The sequence below is a fragment of the Amborella trichopoda genome, chromosome 5 (genome assembly GCF_054954075.1).
Source record: "Amborella trichopoda isolate Santa Cruz 75 chromosome 5, AtrichopodaSantaCruz75HAP2 v2.0, whole genome shotgun sequence".
Lineage (NCBI taxonomy): Eukaryota > Viridiplantae > Streptophyta > Magnoliopsida > Amborellales > Amborellaceae > Amborella > Amborella trichopoda.
In genome coordinates this window covers 993,437-1,009,908 of record NC_142340.1, presented here as the reverse complement: position 1 = coordinate 1,009,908, position 16,472 = coordinate 993,437, and the positions used below count along the sequence as shown (strand labels likewise).

Here is a 16,472-nt window from a genome sequence, read left to right as displayed (position 1 = left end):
TCTTAAGAGTTAATTTTTTAGATTGACATTTTTCAATCCTGTCTGTGTTAAATGCTAATATGCATTTCGGTGTCCTTATAATTAGAGGGAGAATGATGTTATAAAAATGAAGAGAGAGAAAAATAGGGAGAGAGAGATTTTTTTATATAGGAGGAGATATTAATTTCTCTCACGTATGTACCAGACATGCTTGCATCGACCCAAGCCAAGCCTTACGCCAAACCAACAGCTAGAGAGAGAAAGGCTGGAGTATGTTCACTTAAACATGTCTAGAAAGAGAAAGGCTAGAGAAAGTCCAGGTAAATATGGTCTAGAGAGAGAAAGGCCCGAGCAAGTTTAGGTAAACAGTTAAGAGTGAGAAGGCCGGATTAAATCCACGTAAACATAGTCTAGAGAGAGGCTGGTGCAGGTCAAGGTAAACATAGTCTAGAGAGAGAGGGTGGAGTAGGTATAGGTAAACATAGTCTAGAGAGAGAAAGGCTGGAGCAAGCTTAGGTGAACATGGTTAAGACTTACGAGAGAGAAGGATGGAGTAAGTCCAGGTAAACATAGTCTAGAGAGAGAAAGGCTGGAGAAAGCATGGTCTAGAGAGAGAGAAGCTGGAGTAGGTCAAGGTAAACATAGTCTAGAGAGAGAAAGGCTGAAGTAAGTCTAGGTAAACATACGCAGGCAAACCAAAGCAAAAAAGCAGACACTTCTTAAAGGACACTAAATACTTTATAACTTATAAAGAGTTGTAGAGAGAGAAAAATAAGAAACCATAGTAATGGAGGTGGCTGAGAAAATAGCATATGATATTATCTGCCATTCAACACCTACCAGCTCAAAAATCATATGCACCTGGAAAACATATACTTACATTGCACGTTTCTCACTTTAAAAGCCTCCCCTCTCTCTCTCTGCTCCAATCCTCATTCTGTCTCTCTCACAAAAAGCTTCCATTCACATTCTCTCTCTAGACACCTTCAATCCTCATCCTTTCTCTCTCACTAAAACCTTAATTCACATTCTCTCTCTAGACACCTTTCATCGTCGTCCTTTCTCTCTCACTAAACCCTTCATTCTCTCTCTCTCTCTCTAAAAGCTGCAATTTCCTTTGTTTTATATCCTTAAATCTAAGACCCCACTTTGTACTACTATATCTCAATGCCCCTTAAATCGCACAAGCCACTTCCTCCCCCTCAACCAAGGCTTTTTCCGGCCAAAATGCCTGAAAGTAGTGACCATGCTATGGAAAACACCGCTGTTTCTCGCACTAAAGACTTCTTCAGCTCTCCGGCCTTGTCTCTAACTTTAGTAAGTAGATTCTTTGCCCACTTTTTTTTGGGTTTTTATTATTGTGTGTGATTATGTTCTTTTGTGGTTTTTTAGGCTTAAAATTGATTTGAGTCTTGGTGCAGGCGGGGGTTTTTAGAGAGAGAGAGGTAAGGGAGGAGGCTGGAGAGGAAGCAGAGATGAGCAGTGAGAACGCGGACATGGAGGAGGAGGAGGAAGAGGAAGAGGAAGAGGAGGAGGAGGAGGAGGGGGGGAAGAAGAAGAGGAAGAGGAAGAAGTACCATAGGCACACAGCTGAGCAAATTAGAGAGATGGAAGCGTAAGTGTAGAGTCTTCTCTCTCTCTCTCTCTCTCTCTCTTAAAAAGATGGAAACATGAAGCATAGATGAATTCACTTTCATGCTCTCTCTCTCTCTCCTCCCCCACCCCATCTTTTACTATATCGAGAAATAAATTCACTCTCATGTTTTAACTTTTACAAAACAAATTGACTCAAATGATAAGCAACAAAGGAACAAGGAAGAGCTTTAAAATTTTTTCCTTAATTATTCTTAGCACTATAATTCTTGTTTATTTATCCCTATTTTTTATTTTTATTATTATTTATTATGTTTTACTGTGCACCATATTTTTATTGGTTTTATCTTAGGGATGAACGGGCTAGGTTTTATGAAAACAAAATAAAAGATTATCTTAAATCCTCATATGGATCATTAAAAATCTCTATGATGGCTCTAAAATTAATTTCCAATACCAACAATAAAATTTGAAACTCAAAAAATGGTATAGATTTTGTGGATATGTAAACACTTATTTAGGAGACATAGATGGCCTAGATGATTAGATGCAATATACACTATTTTTAGAATTTAAAATCCTAAGTTTTTTGCACAACCATAATGTTCAAGTTGAGATGATCAATTAAAAGTTTTTTAACACTTGAATTACAATTTTTGATGAATTATGAAGTGAGGGTTTACTTATTTTGATAGGGCCGCAGCCCTATCGAACTATTTTCCTTTTAACTTATCCATAAAACGATGGCTTTGTTAATTTGGAAATGTTAGTATTATCATTAATTTTTGTTATTTATAACTTTTATGGGCAAAAAGACATGGGAGTTCTTCACATTTTCCCATCATAAACAGCCTCATTAAATTGTATGTCGTTGCTTTCTACCTTCCACCCTTGTTAAAGCTTTATTGCCTTTTTACTCCATCATCAAGTCTGGTGAGTTTGGTACAAGGGCATTATGGTCTATAATTAAAGTACAAGAAGGTCGATGGCCCTTGATGATAAGGTCATTGTTGTATTTAATTTTTTGAAAAAAGAATTTGGGAAAAAGCAAACTTGTGGCATTGGATAAAGCCAAAAGTTTTTTTTCTTCCGGGGGGGGGGGGGGGGGGGGGGGGAGTATATTGTCCATCAACTCCCTCAGGCAAAACTTGTGCTATGAGTGGTTTTTTAGATCCTAAATGAGGGGTGTGATATCTAGAATCTAGCCATCAAAGAAAAAGAGTTTAACACTCACTCTCTAAGTACCTAAAACAATACACCGTATTATTGCACATGAACCATAATATATTTTTAAGAAAAAATCTAGATGTTTAAGAACTAAACATCCAAAGTTTTTCTCTTTGTGACTATCATCTCTCTTTGGGACTAAGCATCTAGTAGTACTTAGATGATTCGTAAAAACTTTGAATAAAAAAAAAATCTCCCAAGTAGCTATATTTCCTGAGGGAGTTGTTGTATAGTATGTTGTTACAAGAAAATGCTATACTTGTTCATAAATAAAATGTAGGAACCTATACACATTTTTTTCATTTTTACAAAAGCTCAAAAGGTTCTAGGGCATTTTTTAAATACTAAAGAGATTTGAGGGGTTGGGTGTGAGATACAAGGGTATTTTAGCAATTGTATAAATTGCCATTGGTTCATCTAAGATCTAATAGCATATAAAATATTGGCATTTAAATTAGAAATAGAACATGATTATTTTTAGAAAATATAACTAACTACACCTAAAATGTGAACTATTTAACATCTTACCTATATTTCATGATCTTATTTCAAATATCCATCATTCTTTTCATAAAATTTTAAATAGCCCATCAAATGACCCACCAAAACTGGTTTTGAATTTTTTCGAATTACACCTAAGGTAAAATGTTAAATAGTTCAACTTTAAGTGTATTTTGATAACTTTTTTATTTTTTAAAAATAATTGTTCAACATAGTGGTTATTATGAACCTCAAAATCTCTTATACCTGACCAAGACAGTATGTGAGGGTACAAGATCTGGTACAAGGAATATATTCGAGCAGACAAGGCCTGATCCATTTAAATTGGCCACCATATCCACTCCTTTTTTGAAACCATGTGCCTCTTAGAAATTATTTTTATTGCCTAACCAAAAAAAAAGGAAATAGATATAATTTGGTTGTCACCTCATGGATAAATTATGTAGTTCATGGCCTAAGAGGGGTTTGTTATAAGATCAAAGGATTGTACACTATAAGACCATTTATTTTTGCCATAAGGCGGTTATGATCATATTTATCTGATAGATCTGAAATACGACACGTGAAGGCGTATCACAAAGTTCAAGACAAAGTTCGTTTGACCTCGATGGCACATCTCCAACTGTGTGATTTAACATCATACAACTAATAGTGATTGCAATCTTTTTGTACTAAAAGTAAACAATTTCATTACATACTTTATCTTATCTAAAAGGTTGCCAGCAGTCAACATTGAGGCCTTCTGATTTGATTGGCATTTTAGCCATTTATAAAAATTTAAACATTTGGATTGACTTCTGATTTCAGGCTTTTCAAAGACTCTCCACACCCTGATGAGAAGCAAAGGCAGCAACTAAGCAAGCAATTAGGCCTAGCCCCAAGGCAAGTCAAATTTTGGTTCCAAAACCGCAGGACCCAAATCAAGGTAAAACCCAAGATTAAAGTCTAATGTATTTGTTTTTCAATAAAATTTGACCCCTTTTAGTCTGAACCAACAAAGAAGCTCCATATTTGAAAATTTTGTAAAATTTAAGAATGACCAAAATACCTCTCAAATATTCGTGAAGCTGATCAAGTCAGACTCATTTTTTTCCTTTTTTTTTTTTTGGTAATTCATCTAATATACTTTCATTAATGAGTCTTATGGTTCACTAAATGAGTTGGGATAAATGGTGATGATGAAGATGATTGTTCACTAAATGATGCAGCCTTCATGTTAAAAAATGGCCCCAGGTTAATAGGGTTGTTTTCTTCCATTAAGTTCTATTTTTTAATTTTGATCAAAAGGGTTGGTTTGGAACAGTAACTATTTACTTTGAGTACAAGAGGTCATAATTTACTGTCGGCCATTGACTGTGCTAAAAAACCCAAACAAAAAAAAAAAAAAAATTTGTGGGAAAAATGGCATACATCAAATTATCTAATTTTTCATCAAACAAACATCAAATATATAAACCATTCACTCTCTCTCTCTCAAACAAACAACAAATATAAGCCCCTCTCTCTCTCTAGGCCATCCAAGAACGGCATGAGAATTCACTGTTGAAGACAGAGATGGAGAAATTGAAAGAAGAGAATAGGAAAATGAGAGAGATCATAAAGAAAGGCGCATGTCCAAATTGCGGCTTTGCAACAGGAAGTCGAGACACTGTAATCACCACCGAGGAGCAGCAGCTTCGGATCGAAAATGCACGTCTCAAAGTCGAGGTATGCACATTCATAATCCAACAAAACAATGAACGTGTTCCCATAGAAGCACACTGTATTCAAACTCCCTCGGGCAAAAGACCTGCTTAGGGTAATTTTCTAGTTTTTGTTAATTTTGAGATCCACTTTAGAATAATTATGGGATTTCATTTTAGAATCACTAAAAGAGTATTTTCAATAAAGAAAGAGAATGAGTTTTTAGGCAGGGGTGTCATGGTTTAATATCAGGAAATTATGAATTTTTGGCACATATAAAATAGTATATTTTTTATTTTTTATTTTTATTTTCTCCTTTTTTAATATTATTTTTAAAATTTCAAAAATTTTAAAAACCGATCATATTTTATAAATTCTTGAAAACCTTGAAAATAAACAATCCATATAACTTGTTACATGATGCATTATTTTTAGCACTTGAAATTCTTTTGTTTTTCCCATATGCACACATCCTAAAGTCAAGATAATCAATTGTATGGCTCTTGAATGGCAGAACACTTTCTTCTAGAGGATTTTTGAGATGCGCCTTACTTCAACAGTATAAAATTGCTACCTTAAATAATTTTTTTTCTTTTTATAGGTATTCGTGAGAGATTTTATTTATAATTATTCGAGAGAGAGAGAGAGTAATGTATGCCAATGCATATGCATTTTTTACACACACATAGAGCAATGCAAGACATTCTCCATCTTATCTCACTATACAAATACATCTTACACTCACAGGTAGACAAACTAAGGAGATTGGCCGGAAAATTCCCGAATGAGACCGCATCACCAAGCTCATCGTGCTCCGGCGGAACTGAGCCGGAGAGAGCGATTCTCTCTCAAGATTATTACACAGGGTTTTTCAGGCTCGAAAAATCAAAAATTGGTAAAACTGTGAATAATGCTATGTCTGAGCTCATAAAGATGGCCACCAAAGGGGAACCCTTATGGGTTAGGAGCTTTGAAACTGGAAGAGATATTTTGAATTATGATGAATATTTGAAGGAATTTCCATCAAATGAAAATTCAAGTGAAGATAGAGAGAGAAGATCAGTGGAGGCCTCAAGGGAGTCAGGTGTTGTGTTCATGGAATTGCCAAGCCTAGTGCAAGCCTTCATGGATGTGGTACAATTTCTCTTGCATCCTCGTTTTTATGTCTTTTCTTACCATGTGGTTATTCTCTAATTGATTATTGTAGTTTTTATCTCTCATCACTTTTTTTTTTTTTTATTTGTTTCACATTTGCTATTGGAATTAATGCAGTTCAATTTAGTTTAGATAAGTGGGGTGAACAATCCACTCATACATTTCTGTCTAGATTGCTTGAATGTTGATCGACCGGATTGGTGACCAAATCGAGTGAACATGCAATATGGCAAAATGATAATGATAAAAAAGTTAAGGAAAATAAAAAATTACATAAATCCTTCTTTCATACTTTTTCTTTAATAGTTTAAGAAATGACAGCATACAATATTAAAATAATATTTTGGTAATTTTAATTTTTTTAAATTAGTTTTAAATATTTTTTTTATAAGTGTGTAATAGTGGAAAGTAATGACATCAAGTTTGAGCATAATCCAATGTCTAAAACAAAAAAAAACAAAAACAAAAAAAGAAAGATAAAATTAAAATACATTATATGTTTTCAAAAGTAGGATTTAAGTATAAAATATGAAATATATAGTATTATTTTTTTAATTCCAATAATGAAACAGGATTTTTCTTTAAATTTATCAATAAACAATGGAATTTGCTAAATAAGATAAGATTCCCATGGTTTTTGTTGTTTTAAATGTAAGGGCTGATTCTAATTATAAAATTTAAAACTTTAAAAACAATGCAGATTAAACAAATCTATAAACACTTGAAAATCTTAAAAATTGACGTCTATATAATGCATTACAAGATGCACTATTTCCAAGTCTTGAATTCCAATGTTTTTACATCCATGTATCTTAAGGTCCAGATGATCGGATTTAAGGGTTTTTTTTTTTTTGCCATCGAAACAACTTCTTCCAATGAATTTTTGCAACGCGTATTGTTTAGGCCCTCTCTCTCTCTACCTCTCTTGATTTCTTTCTCACATTCTCTAATCAGGGCTCTAATCAGGAAGTATAATTGTGATGATGACTTTGATTAATCTCTCTCTTTGTATTTGCTTTGCTGGTTGGTTCCTTTTCTCTCTTGAGGGAGGACAATCTAGTTAGTGATTTTGATGGTTAATCTCTGTCTCTTTCTTTTGGTTTCTCTCTCTAGAATCAATGGAAGGAAATGTTTTCAGGCATGATATCCAAAGCAGCAACTGTTGATGTTGTAAGTAGTGGAGAAGGTAGCACAAAGAATGGTGCAATTCAATTGGTAAGCAGTAAGTATTTTATGGATATTCTATTCAAGGGAACATCTTTCAAACAACTAACAAATAGCACCTCCCTCTCTCTCTCTCTCTTATTTGTCATTAGAGTACACTCTCTCACACACAGTACATTCTCTCTCTCATTTGTCACTAGTATACTCTCTCTCACTAGAATATATACTCTCTATATTGAGAAGAGCAATGAATTTTATTTCAAGACTACAATGAGTGAAATTAAAATAAAAATAAAATAAATAATTTTTGTTAGGGCCCATCTCTAGAGAGAGGAGCCCTTCCAAAAATAAATTCGGATCTCTCTCTAACATCATATATGTCCTTAGACTATCTTTGGCTCTCTCTGTTTGCAAAGCTGGCCAGGTCAACCCAGATCGGGCCAGGTTATCCGGAATTGGCCACTAGTTGTGCCCAGTTATGGTGGTCAACTGGCTTTACCAATAAAAAAATATTCAAAAAAATATTAAAATTCAAAAAAAATAGGAAATTTATTTGTAATAGAATTTTTTAGTGTTTTCTATTGTTTTGAAAAAGATTAGGAAGTTTATTGATCATAAATACTTATTTTATATTTTTCTATCTTTTTTTATTATTCCTAAAATGACGCTCGGCACAAATTGAATTTTCAAAATCCATTTCCTCACTTTTTTTAATCTCATTTGGATGTACTTTGTTTAATTACATTTTACACATACTTTTCACATGTTTTGGGATTCTTTGATTTTTCTAAAATATTTTAACACTTCTTAACCCAATTCGGACCTGCCCGGTTAGGGTTTCCAGGTTACTCGGACCCAGCCCATGGCCAGGTTCCGAAGTCGGTTTATTCAATCGAACGCTGGGCTCTCTAATGAACACAAAAACCTTAGGAAAAAAACCATTATTAAATTAACAAAGCAACGGACAAATAGCACAATCTCTCTCTCTCTCTCGAAGATAACCCATTTGTACTCTCTCTCTCTCTCTCTCTAAAAGCTAACCATTTGGTACATAAATCAGATGTTTGCAGAGGTACAAATGTTGACACCATTGGTGGGCACAAGGGAGGTGTATTTTGTGAGGCATTGCAGAAAAGAGAGTGAGGATACATGGGCCATACTCGATGTCTCCATAGACACCATCGATGCTTCTTTTGATAAGTGCAGGAAAAGGGCCTCAGGCTGCCTCATACAAGACAAATCCAATGGCCACTCAAAGGTAAACCAATCTCTCTCTCTCTCTCTCTCTCTCTCTCTCTCTCTCTAACAAATAGCACCATCTCTCTCTAAACAAATAGCACCATCTCTCTCTTTCTCTCTCTAAACAAATAGCACCAACTACCAATCTCTAACAAGTAGCACCATCTCTCTCTAAACAAATAGTACCAACTACCAAGCCATCTCTCTCTAAGTAGCACCATTCTCTCTCTAACAATTATCTCTCTCTCTCTCTGTGAACAAATATCACCAACTACCAAGTCCTCTCTCTCCAACAAGTAGCACCATCTCTCTTTCTCTCTCTAAACAAATGGCACCAACTACCAAGCCATCTCTCTCTAAACAAGTAGCACCAATCCCTCTCTCCCCAACAAGTAGCACCATCTGTCTCTGTTTCACTCTCTCGTACGAGACAATTGTAACGGCCACAAAAAGGCAAACAAGCAGTGTTATCGGATAGACATTTATGGATTATGTATTTGCATGATACATATCTCTCGATAAGTTTAAGTGTTCTTGCGTCGATATTAACTGTTTTCTCTCTCTTCCTCACTACTACGTCATCTCTGTCATATAAGACAATTGTAACGGCCACACAAAGGCAAAAAAGTAGCACCAAAATTGTTTCTCTCTCTTCCTCACCACCAAGCCATTACTCTCTCTCTCTTATAGACAAATCTAACAGCCATTCAAGGGTAAAGAAGTAACACCAACTCTCTCTCTCTCTGTGTCACTCACCAACTACCAAGTCGTTTCCCTCTCTCTTACCAATTACCAAGTCACTATTCTCTCTCTCTCTCCATTGAAAGAGAAAGAGAGGGAAATGATAGGAGGAATAATTTCTTCTCAAGCTACGCGTTCTCATGTTCTTTCATGAGAGAGTTAGAGAGAGAGAGAGTCTATTATGAAGTATTATTATTGAGCAATAGAGGATCCAATGGTGATAGGTAACATGGGTGGAACACATAGAGTGCAACAAGGTGGCGGTGCACAGCTTGTATAGAACAGTTGTTAACAGTGGGCTTGCCTTTGGAGCCAAGCATTGGATGGCAACCCTCCAACTCCAATGTGAGAGACTTGTTTTCTTCATGGCTACCAATGTCCCCACAAAGGACTCCAGTGGTAACTCTCTCTCTCTCTCTCTCTCTCTCTCTCTCTCTCTCTCTCTCTCTCTCTCTCTCCTTTTTTATATTTTAACCGTGGGAGTGAACTGTGGACCGTTATGTTGAGGCATACGTACGTTCGCGAATAGCCTCGGAAACTGACCAATGGCGGGTTCTGAGTAACCGGTAAACCGGCCACAGTTGAACTAACTGGTCTTGCTGAGCAGGTCTTGGTTGGTCCAAAAAGTGTTAAAAGATATATAAAAAAATAAAAAGTATAGCTAAAATATGATTAAAATCCAAATGAAGTTGAAAATTAATAAGAAAACAAAATGATTTTAAAAAATTAATTTGTGTCAGGGTTATTTTAAAAAATTTCTAAAAAATATAAAGAATAGGTATACATGGCCAAAACAATATCAAATCATTGCCAAAATGTTAAAAATAAGTTAACAAAAAATCCGTTATTTTCTAAGATTTTATATAATTTTTTTAAAATACCTGACCGGACCACCAAAACTGGATAGACCAGTGCCTTGTTCCTGTTTGACCGGCCTGATCCCAATTGGACCAGCTTAGTTTGCTAACACTGGCCCCAACCCATTCCCATATCTCTCTCTCATATTTTTACACCAATGACTCAAACGATTGGCCCAATCACTAGAGTAGGGGTGGCAAAGGGCTAGGCCGGGCCTGGCTAGGCCGGGCCTGGCCAGGCCAGGGCTGGCCTGACACGACTTAGGACAAGAGCTATTGGGGCCAGGGCGCCATGCACAGATCTGGCTCTTGTCTTGGGCTACATGGCCCGGCTTGACTTGTAGATGGGGTTTGTTAAGCTGGGCCGGGCAAATAACTATTAATTTTTTATATTATAAAGTTTAAAAAAATAATAATAATAGTAGGGCAAAGTTCGGTGATGAGCCCTGGCCCAAGCTCAACCGTACATTAACTCGGCGGGCTGACTACTATATCACTTAAAAATTACTAAAAATATAAAAAAATACAAAAAATAAAATCCCAAAAAAAGAAAAACTATATTCAAAGTAAATTTTAAGCAGAGTGATTTACGTACAGACCTTAAAATTTTACGTAAAATACGAAATGCACCACTTTTATGCAGAAATTATAAAGAAAGTTAGGTCAACTAGCCTTTTTTATTTTATTTTTCAAAATTTCCTCTCGATCAACCCGAATTTTGATTTTGTTTTTAAGTTTTTTTTAAAAAAATCATTAGTAGGGCAGTGCCTTAAAGCTCGGGGCATTGCTTTGCTAACGAAAAAACTAAACAAAATCAAAATTCGGGTTGACAGAGGCAATTTGGAAAAAAATTTAAAAAGCGTGTGAACCGAATTTCTTTGTAATTTCCGCCTATAAGCAGAAGATTTTGTATTTTACCTAAAATTTTAAGATCCTTATGTAAATCACTCTTTTAACAAAACACAACTGATTGCAGTTAAAAAAGTAGTGTAAAAATAGATTTTAAAAAATTAGTTGGTGACCGGGGCCATTCACAGCCAAAATACTTTCCAATATTTGTCATAATAATAGAAAATAAAAAAAAACTTGTTACAAAAATATATATATATATATATATATATATATATATATATATATATATATATATATTAAGATTTTTATAATTTATTTTTTTATTTTTTTATTTTTTTTATGTTTTTAAGATCCTCAATTGGACCTCCAGCTTGGAACAACTCGAGCTCGGCCCAATAACTTGCCGAGTAGCAACTACTCGGCCAACTTTTCGAACGCTGTAAAACATGTCCTATTGGACCAATGTTCTCTACCTTTGGAAATCACTCCTTCTAACCTTCATGTACTCTCTCAGCCCCTATTTATTGAAACTCTAATAAAATTTATAACATTATGGTAATACACTACAGTTTCAAATTTCCCTTTAAATCAAACACTATAAGATGATATGGATTAGAGCTCCTAGCTGGGTCAGGTCCCCCATCTTGGGTTTAGGTCCTAGTCGGGACCCAAACTCTTGACCCCATGAGTTGGGTCTGTGTCCAACCGACCCAAACCCAACCAGGTTCAGTTCTGGTTCTACGCTCAAAGCAGACCCGACTAGTGCGTGTACATGTGTGTTGTCCAAACCAGTGTCAGGCTAACCTGGACCCCTCCCTTTTGCAGCCTTATTTATGTTGATAGTTGACACCACAGATCATGAAATAACCTTTCAAGAAATACTTTAAATTTTTCTTTTTTTTACACTGAAATCACACTTCTCATGATTGTTGTATTCTAGTTTCATCTTCAAAACTTCAACTTCCAAACTCGGGTCTTTTATTATTTAAGAACAAAAAAAAAAAAAGTCTTAATCTGAACCTCTAAACCTTCTCTTTTTTTTGTCTTTTTTTTTGTTTTTTTTTTTTTTTTTGCTAAAATCAAAGAGAAAATATATGTGTAAGAGGTTCAGAGGTCCAATCTCTCTCATAAGTGTCCTTGCACAGCCCTTGATTTATTCAATATTTTAAGGGTGTGATTGGTACAAAGCTAGGTCCTAAACAATCAAAGCGAAGCGCATTTTTAAATAGTGTCAAAAAATATTATTTCAGTATTAAAAATCTTTGTGATGGTCTGAAAATTTAAAAGCGCAGTTTTAAATAGTGTCAAAAAATATTATTTCAGTATTATAAATCTTTGTGATTGTCTGAAAATTTATTTTCAGATCTAATTACAAAATTTAAAGCTTTAAAACTAGTGTAGATCGAGTATATCTATGAACACTTGAAAATCTTGAAAATTGACTGTCCATAAAATGTAATAAAAACACTATTTCCAAGACATGAAATTTATTTTTCTCATGTCTATACATCATGAGATCTTTTTATCTTTTGGGTGATGGGGAGCGGGCCCCCACCTTTGGTAGGAATTGAGCCAAAGACATAGCGTTGCAAATCGTCAAGCACTAACTAAGTAAGCCCGAGCTCAAAACCACTTAAGTCGAGATGATCAATTTGAGGATTTTAAGGCATCAAAACAACCTCTTGGAAGTTAGTTTTTGAGGCCGTTTAGGGCCTCACCCTTATATAAACTTTTTCCATGTTCTAAATTCCACCTCGTCCAAGTAATGCACTCCCTCAAAAATTGTAACAAATAGTTACAAATAAAAAAAATTAAAAGAGTAATAGAAATTATTAGACCTCTTCCAAGTTATGCACTTCCTCAAAAAATTGTAAAAAATAAGTATAAATCAGAAAAAAAAAAATTAAAAGGGTAATACAAATTATTAGAAGACTATGAAAAAAATCTATAAAAGATGGATTATAGAAAACTTTGATTTATATTTTGAATATTCAAAAAATTATAAAAAACATTATAAAGATCCACGAATCATCTTAAAAACTATCAAAATATCTAAAGACATTAATTATGATACACATTGGTGTTTTCCCTTCTTTTTTTTTTTATTTTTCATGTTTTTATATTTTTTTAGAGGTCTTTTTGGTGCCTAACAAGATGGACACCCAACTTGCCCTCAACTGATTTTTGCCAATAAAGCGAGACGAGTCACTTGGCCGAGTCCGAATGGCAATAACAATGTTTTACTAATTCAGATTCTAACCCTAGTATTTGCATTAAAATAAATGCAGGAGTCACAACTCTGGCTGGGAGAAAGAGCATATTGAAGCTTGCACAGAGAATGACAAGCAGCTTTTGCAGGGGCCTGGGTGCTTCCAGCTTGAATTCATGGACGAAGCTCTCAAAAGGGGGGCCGAACGATATCAGGGCGACGTCCCGGAAGAACGTAAATGATCCTGGAGAACCTCAAGGACTCATTCTCTCGGCTGTAGCCTCTGTGTGGTTGCCGGTGTCCCCTACAGTCTTGTTTGATTTCCTGCGCGACGATGCTCGAAGAAAAGAGGTTAGGATCCCATGCTCTCTCTCTCTAGAAATGAGGTTAGGATGCCATGTTTTCTCTCTTCACACACATATGTACACAGAGGTTTCTGAGTGTGCCATGTTAATGATATGCAGCTCTCTCTGTCTAGAAATGAGAAGACATCATGCCATCTCTCTCTCTTACTCCCAGCTGCATTATGAGATGATTGAACAACAATTTAAGGCAGCAATTTAAGGATTGAATTGTCATTCCTGGTAAAAACAGGACATCTAGTATCAATTGTGTGATATTTAAAGTCATTTTGAGAAAATTTTTAGGAAGATATAAATTGGGGCCAGTCACAAAAGAAAATTCTATGATCATGCATAAAATCATACATACTATGATCTATATGACCATGGGAACTCTGTGGTCATGAGTATCTCACCATCCAATCAATGGATGGATGGTGATGGATAGAGATAGACCTACCATAGCATTTTTTGTGGGTCCCATTGTCTATCCATTGCTGTCCCTTAGATTGAATGGATGGTGATGACACATGAGTATATATTTTTATATGATCATAAATCTATGACAATAGATATTGGTGCACTTTTCCCTTGATATTGTCCTTCATTTAAACCTTAGTTATGGTAAGGGCATGTTGACTTAGTAAAAGATTTGCTTAAATACACAAAAGTCAAAAATCATCATATGTTAAATTGAATGGAAAGGTAGGATGTGGTTTGATAACTAAAAGTGATTGTGATTTTTTTTTTATGAAAAAATAATAAACATTTCTTTTACATATTTTCTCATTTTAAATCAGTTGTTCTATACTGATTTTAACTCTTCTCATTTTTATGTTTTCTACAGTGGGATATAATGTCAAGTAGCCCCATACAACCCATTGCTAACATAGCCAAAGGCCAAGACCGTGGGAACTCAGTTGCACTTCATGTAATCGCTCTCTCTCTCTCTCTTTCTCACACACACAGTGTAAGCACGCGCGCGTCTTATTATGAAAAAACACAGAGAGGCGCATGCGTCTCACTTATCCTATCGAGACCTAGTTATGGATGTTTGAATCTAATACGTATCTTAGCGTTATGTACTTTAGCTTCAAAAGTCGATACGACACGACATGTTTATATGCGTGTTTTATAAAAAAATAATATATATATATATATATATATATATATTTAAGGATTTTATTGGGGTACTCCTACGGATGGAGTATTTTCTTGAAGTACTTAACATATTTGAACACTCATTATTTTTGCTTTTGTAACGTAAAAATTATCGAGCAAGGTCATTTTCAGCGTCGGGATAGAATAGCTATTTCTATGAAAAACTAGTGATGTCATTTTCTACTATATTTAATATATATTTTTCTTTTTATCAAGATTTTCAACTTTACTTTAGATTAATTACGTAAAATAACCATATATAAAAACGTGATATATTGTAAGATAAATATTTCAAGTGGTAAAAAATATTAAGTACATCAAAAAAATATTTCATATATAAGATTACCCTAAGAAAACCCTACTTTTCAAACAGATCATATTTATTGTGTTTAGATATGGTTGACACATAGATCTCACAAACTTGGACCCCGTTCAAACCCCCCACCTTGTGCTCTATATATTTAGATGTTCTACTATCTGGAATTATTGACACCATGTCCAAATATCTACACATTTTTTATACTTCAGCAAGAATGGGTGTCTAGATGACATAGACACACACTCAATGGCATGTCCCCCTCTCTTAGTATAAGTAAAATGGGTAGGGGCTCGTTATCCCCACTGAATTACCCAAACAAAAAATATAAATCGGTCGTTTTTCCTTTCTTTCACATAAAATGATCTCTCTCTCTCTTATTATCAATTGTTTCTCGAGTGCAGGCGACGCAAACAAAGGAGAGCAGTGTCTGGATACTCCAAGACTGTAGCACCAATTCTTATGAATCTATGATGGTTTATGCCCCAGTTGACATTGTGGGCATGCAATCAGTCATGTCTGGTTGTGATTCTAGCAATTTGCCCATACTGCCATCAGGCTTCTCTGTTGTATCTGATGGAATGGAGAGTAGGCCTTTGGTTATAACCTCAAGGCCAAAGAACAGGGCAAGTGAAGGAGGATCACTATTAACCATTGCATTCCAAATCTTAGCCAATACTTCACCAAGTGCCAAAGTAAGCATGGAGTCAGTTGAATCTGTAAATTCTCTATTATCATGTACCCTACAAAAGATAAGGACTAGTTTACAATGTGAGGATGCATAAAAGATAATGAAAATTAGTGGATGATTTCATTATCTTTGGCTTTCTCCATTAATTATTTTAGAAAATAGCGCAATGTGGGGAGTTGAATTGACTTAGAAAGCATGATTCTTTTCCTTTTTTGCTATAAAATTTTTGTATTTTGACATAGTTTTTGGACTCACTCTGTGTAACTTACTCATTCTCAAGAGCAAGAGACATGCTCAGGTGGATGGACATTTTTGTGTGGTATATTATTCCCTCCATTAAGTTGGAATATATATATTTTTTTAAATGGGGTTTGTATGCAATGAGAGTGCTAAATTTGGTATCTAAGGTTATTAACCCTCAAGCAGTTCATGGAAAATCGACTCGGGCAGTATACTTGGCCTTTGGCCGAGCGGCGTAACTTAGCGGAGTTCAGCACAAGGCGTATTGGGCCCAAAAACATTTTTTTAAAAAAAAAAACTTTTGAAAAATAATAAACACGTAAACGTAAATTGAAACAATTTTTAAAATTTTAAATAAGCTTAAAAAAATGTAGAGGAAAATGGATTTGAAAGAAAACGATTTATAGTTTGGGACAAAGAGGAAAATACAAAAATATTGATTATGGCAAAAAAAAATGCTTCTTAATATTTACCAAATGCATCCAGATCATATGAAAAAAATATTATAAAAAAAAAAAAAAAA

The 16,472-nt window shown here is 34.8% G+C and overlaps 1 protein-coding gene across 3 annotated transcripts; it reads left to right on the top strand.

Moving 5' to 3' along the window:
- Positions 1-726: 726 nt before the first annotated feature.
- GL2 (HD-ZIP IV family of homeobox-leucine zipper protein with lipid-binding START domain-containing protein) lies at positions 727-16,074 on the top strand. 3 transcript variants are annotated; one of them, XR_002279659.2, is made up of 12 exons: positions 727-1,296; positions 1,401-1,594; positions 4,108-4,225; positions 4,813-5,007; positions 5,731-6,117; positions 7,252-7,353; positions 8,363-8,560; positions 9,507-9,681; positions 13,280-13,551; positions 13,665-13,784; positions 14,389-14,472; positions 15,423-16,074. XR_002279659.2 is itself a non-coding variant. In XM_020662674.2 (11 exons), the coding sequence occupies exons 1-11, from the start codon at positions 1,147-1,149 to the stop codon at positions 15,801-15,803; spliced, it is 2,256 nt and encodes a 751-aa protein (XP_020518333.1). In that variant the 5' UTR covers positions 727-1,146; the 3' UTR covers positions 15,804-16,074. The 3 variants fall into 3 exon arrangements, 1 of the variants encoding a protein (XP_020518333.1); XR_016055515.1 differs by lacking the exon at positions 13,665-13,784 and having other exon boundaries at positions 7,252-7,360; XM_020662674.2 differs by lacking the exon at positions 13,665-13,784.
- Positions 16,075-16,472: the final 398 nt, after the last annotated feature.

Bases quoted from the DNA above. Each gene is read 5' to 3' on its own strand.
- GL2 (XM_020662674.2), top strand. From the start codon at position 1,147: ATGCCCCTTAAATCGCACAAGCCACTTCCTCCCCCTCAACCAAGGCTT. The intron at 1,297-1,400 runs GTAAGTAGATTC...GTCTTGGTGCAG, and splicing joins CGGCCTTGTCTCTAACTTTA to GCGGGGGTTTTTAGAGAGAG. The intron at 4,226-4,812 runs GTAAAACCCAAG...CTCTCTCTCTAG, and splicing joins ACCGCAGGACCCAAATCAAG to GCCATCCAAGAACGGCATGA.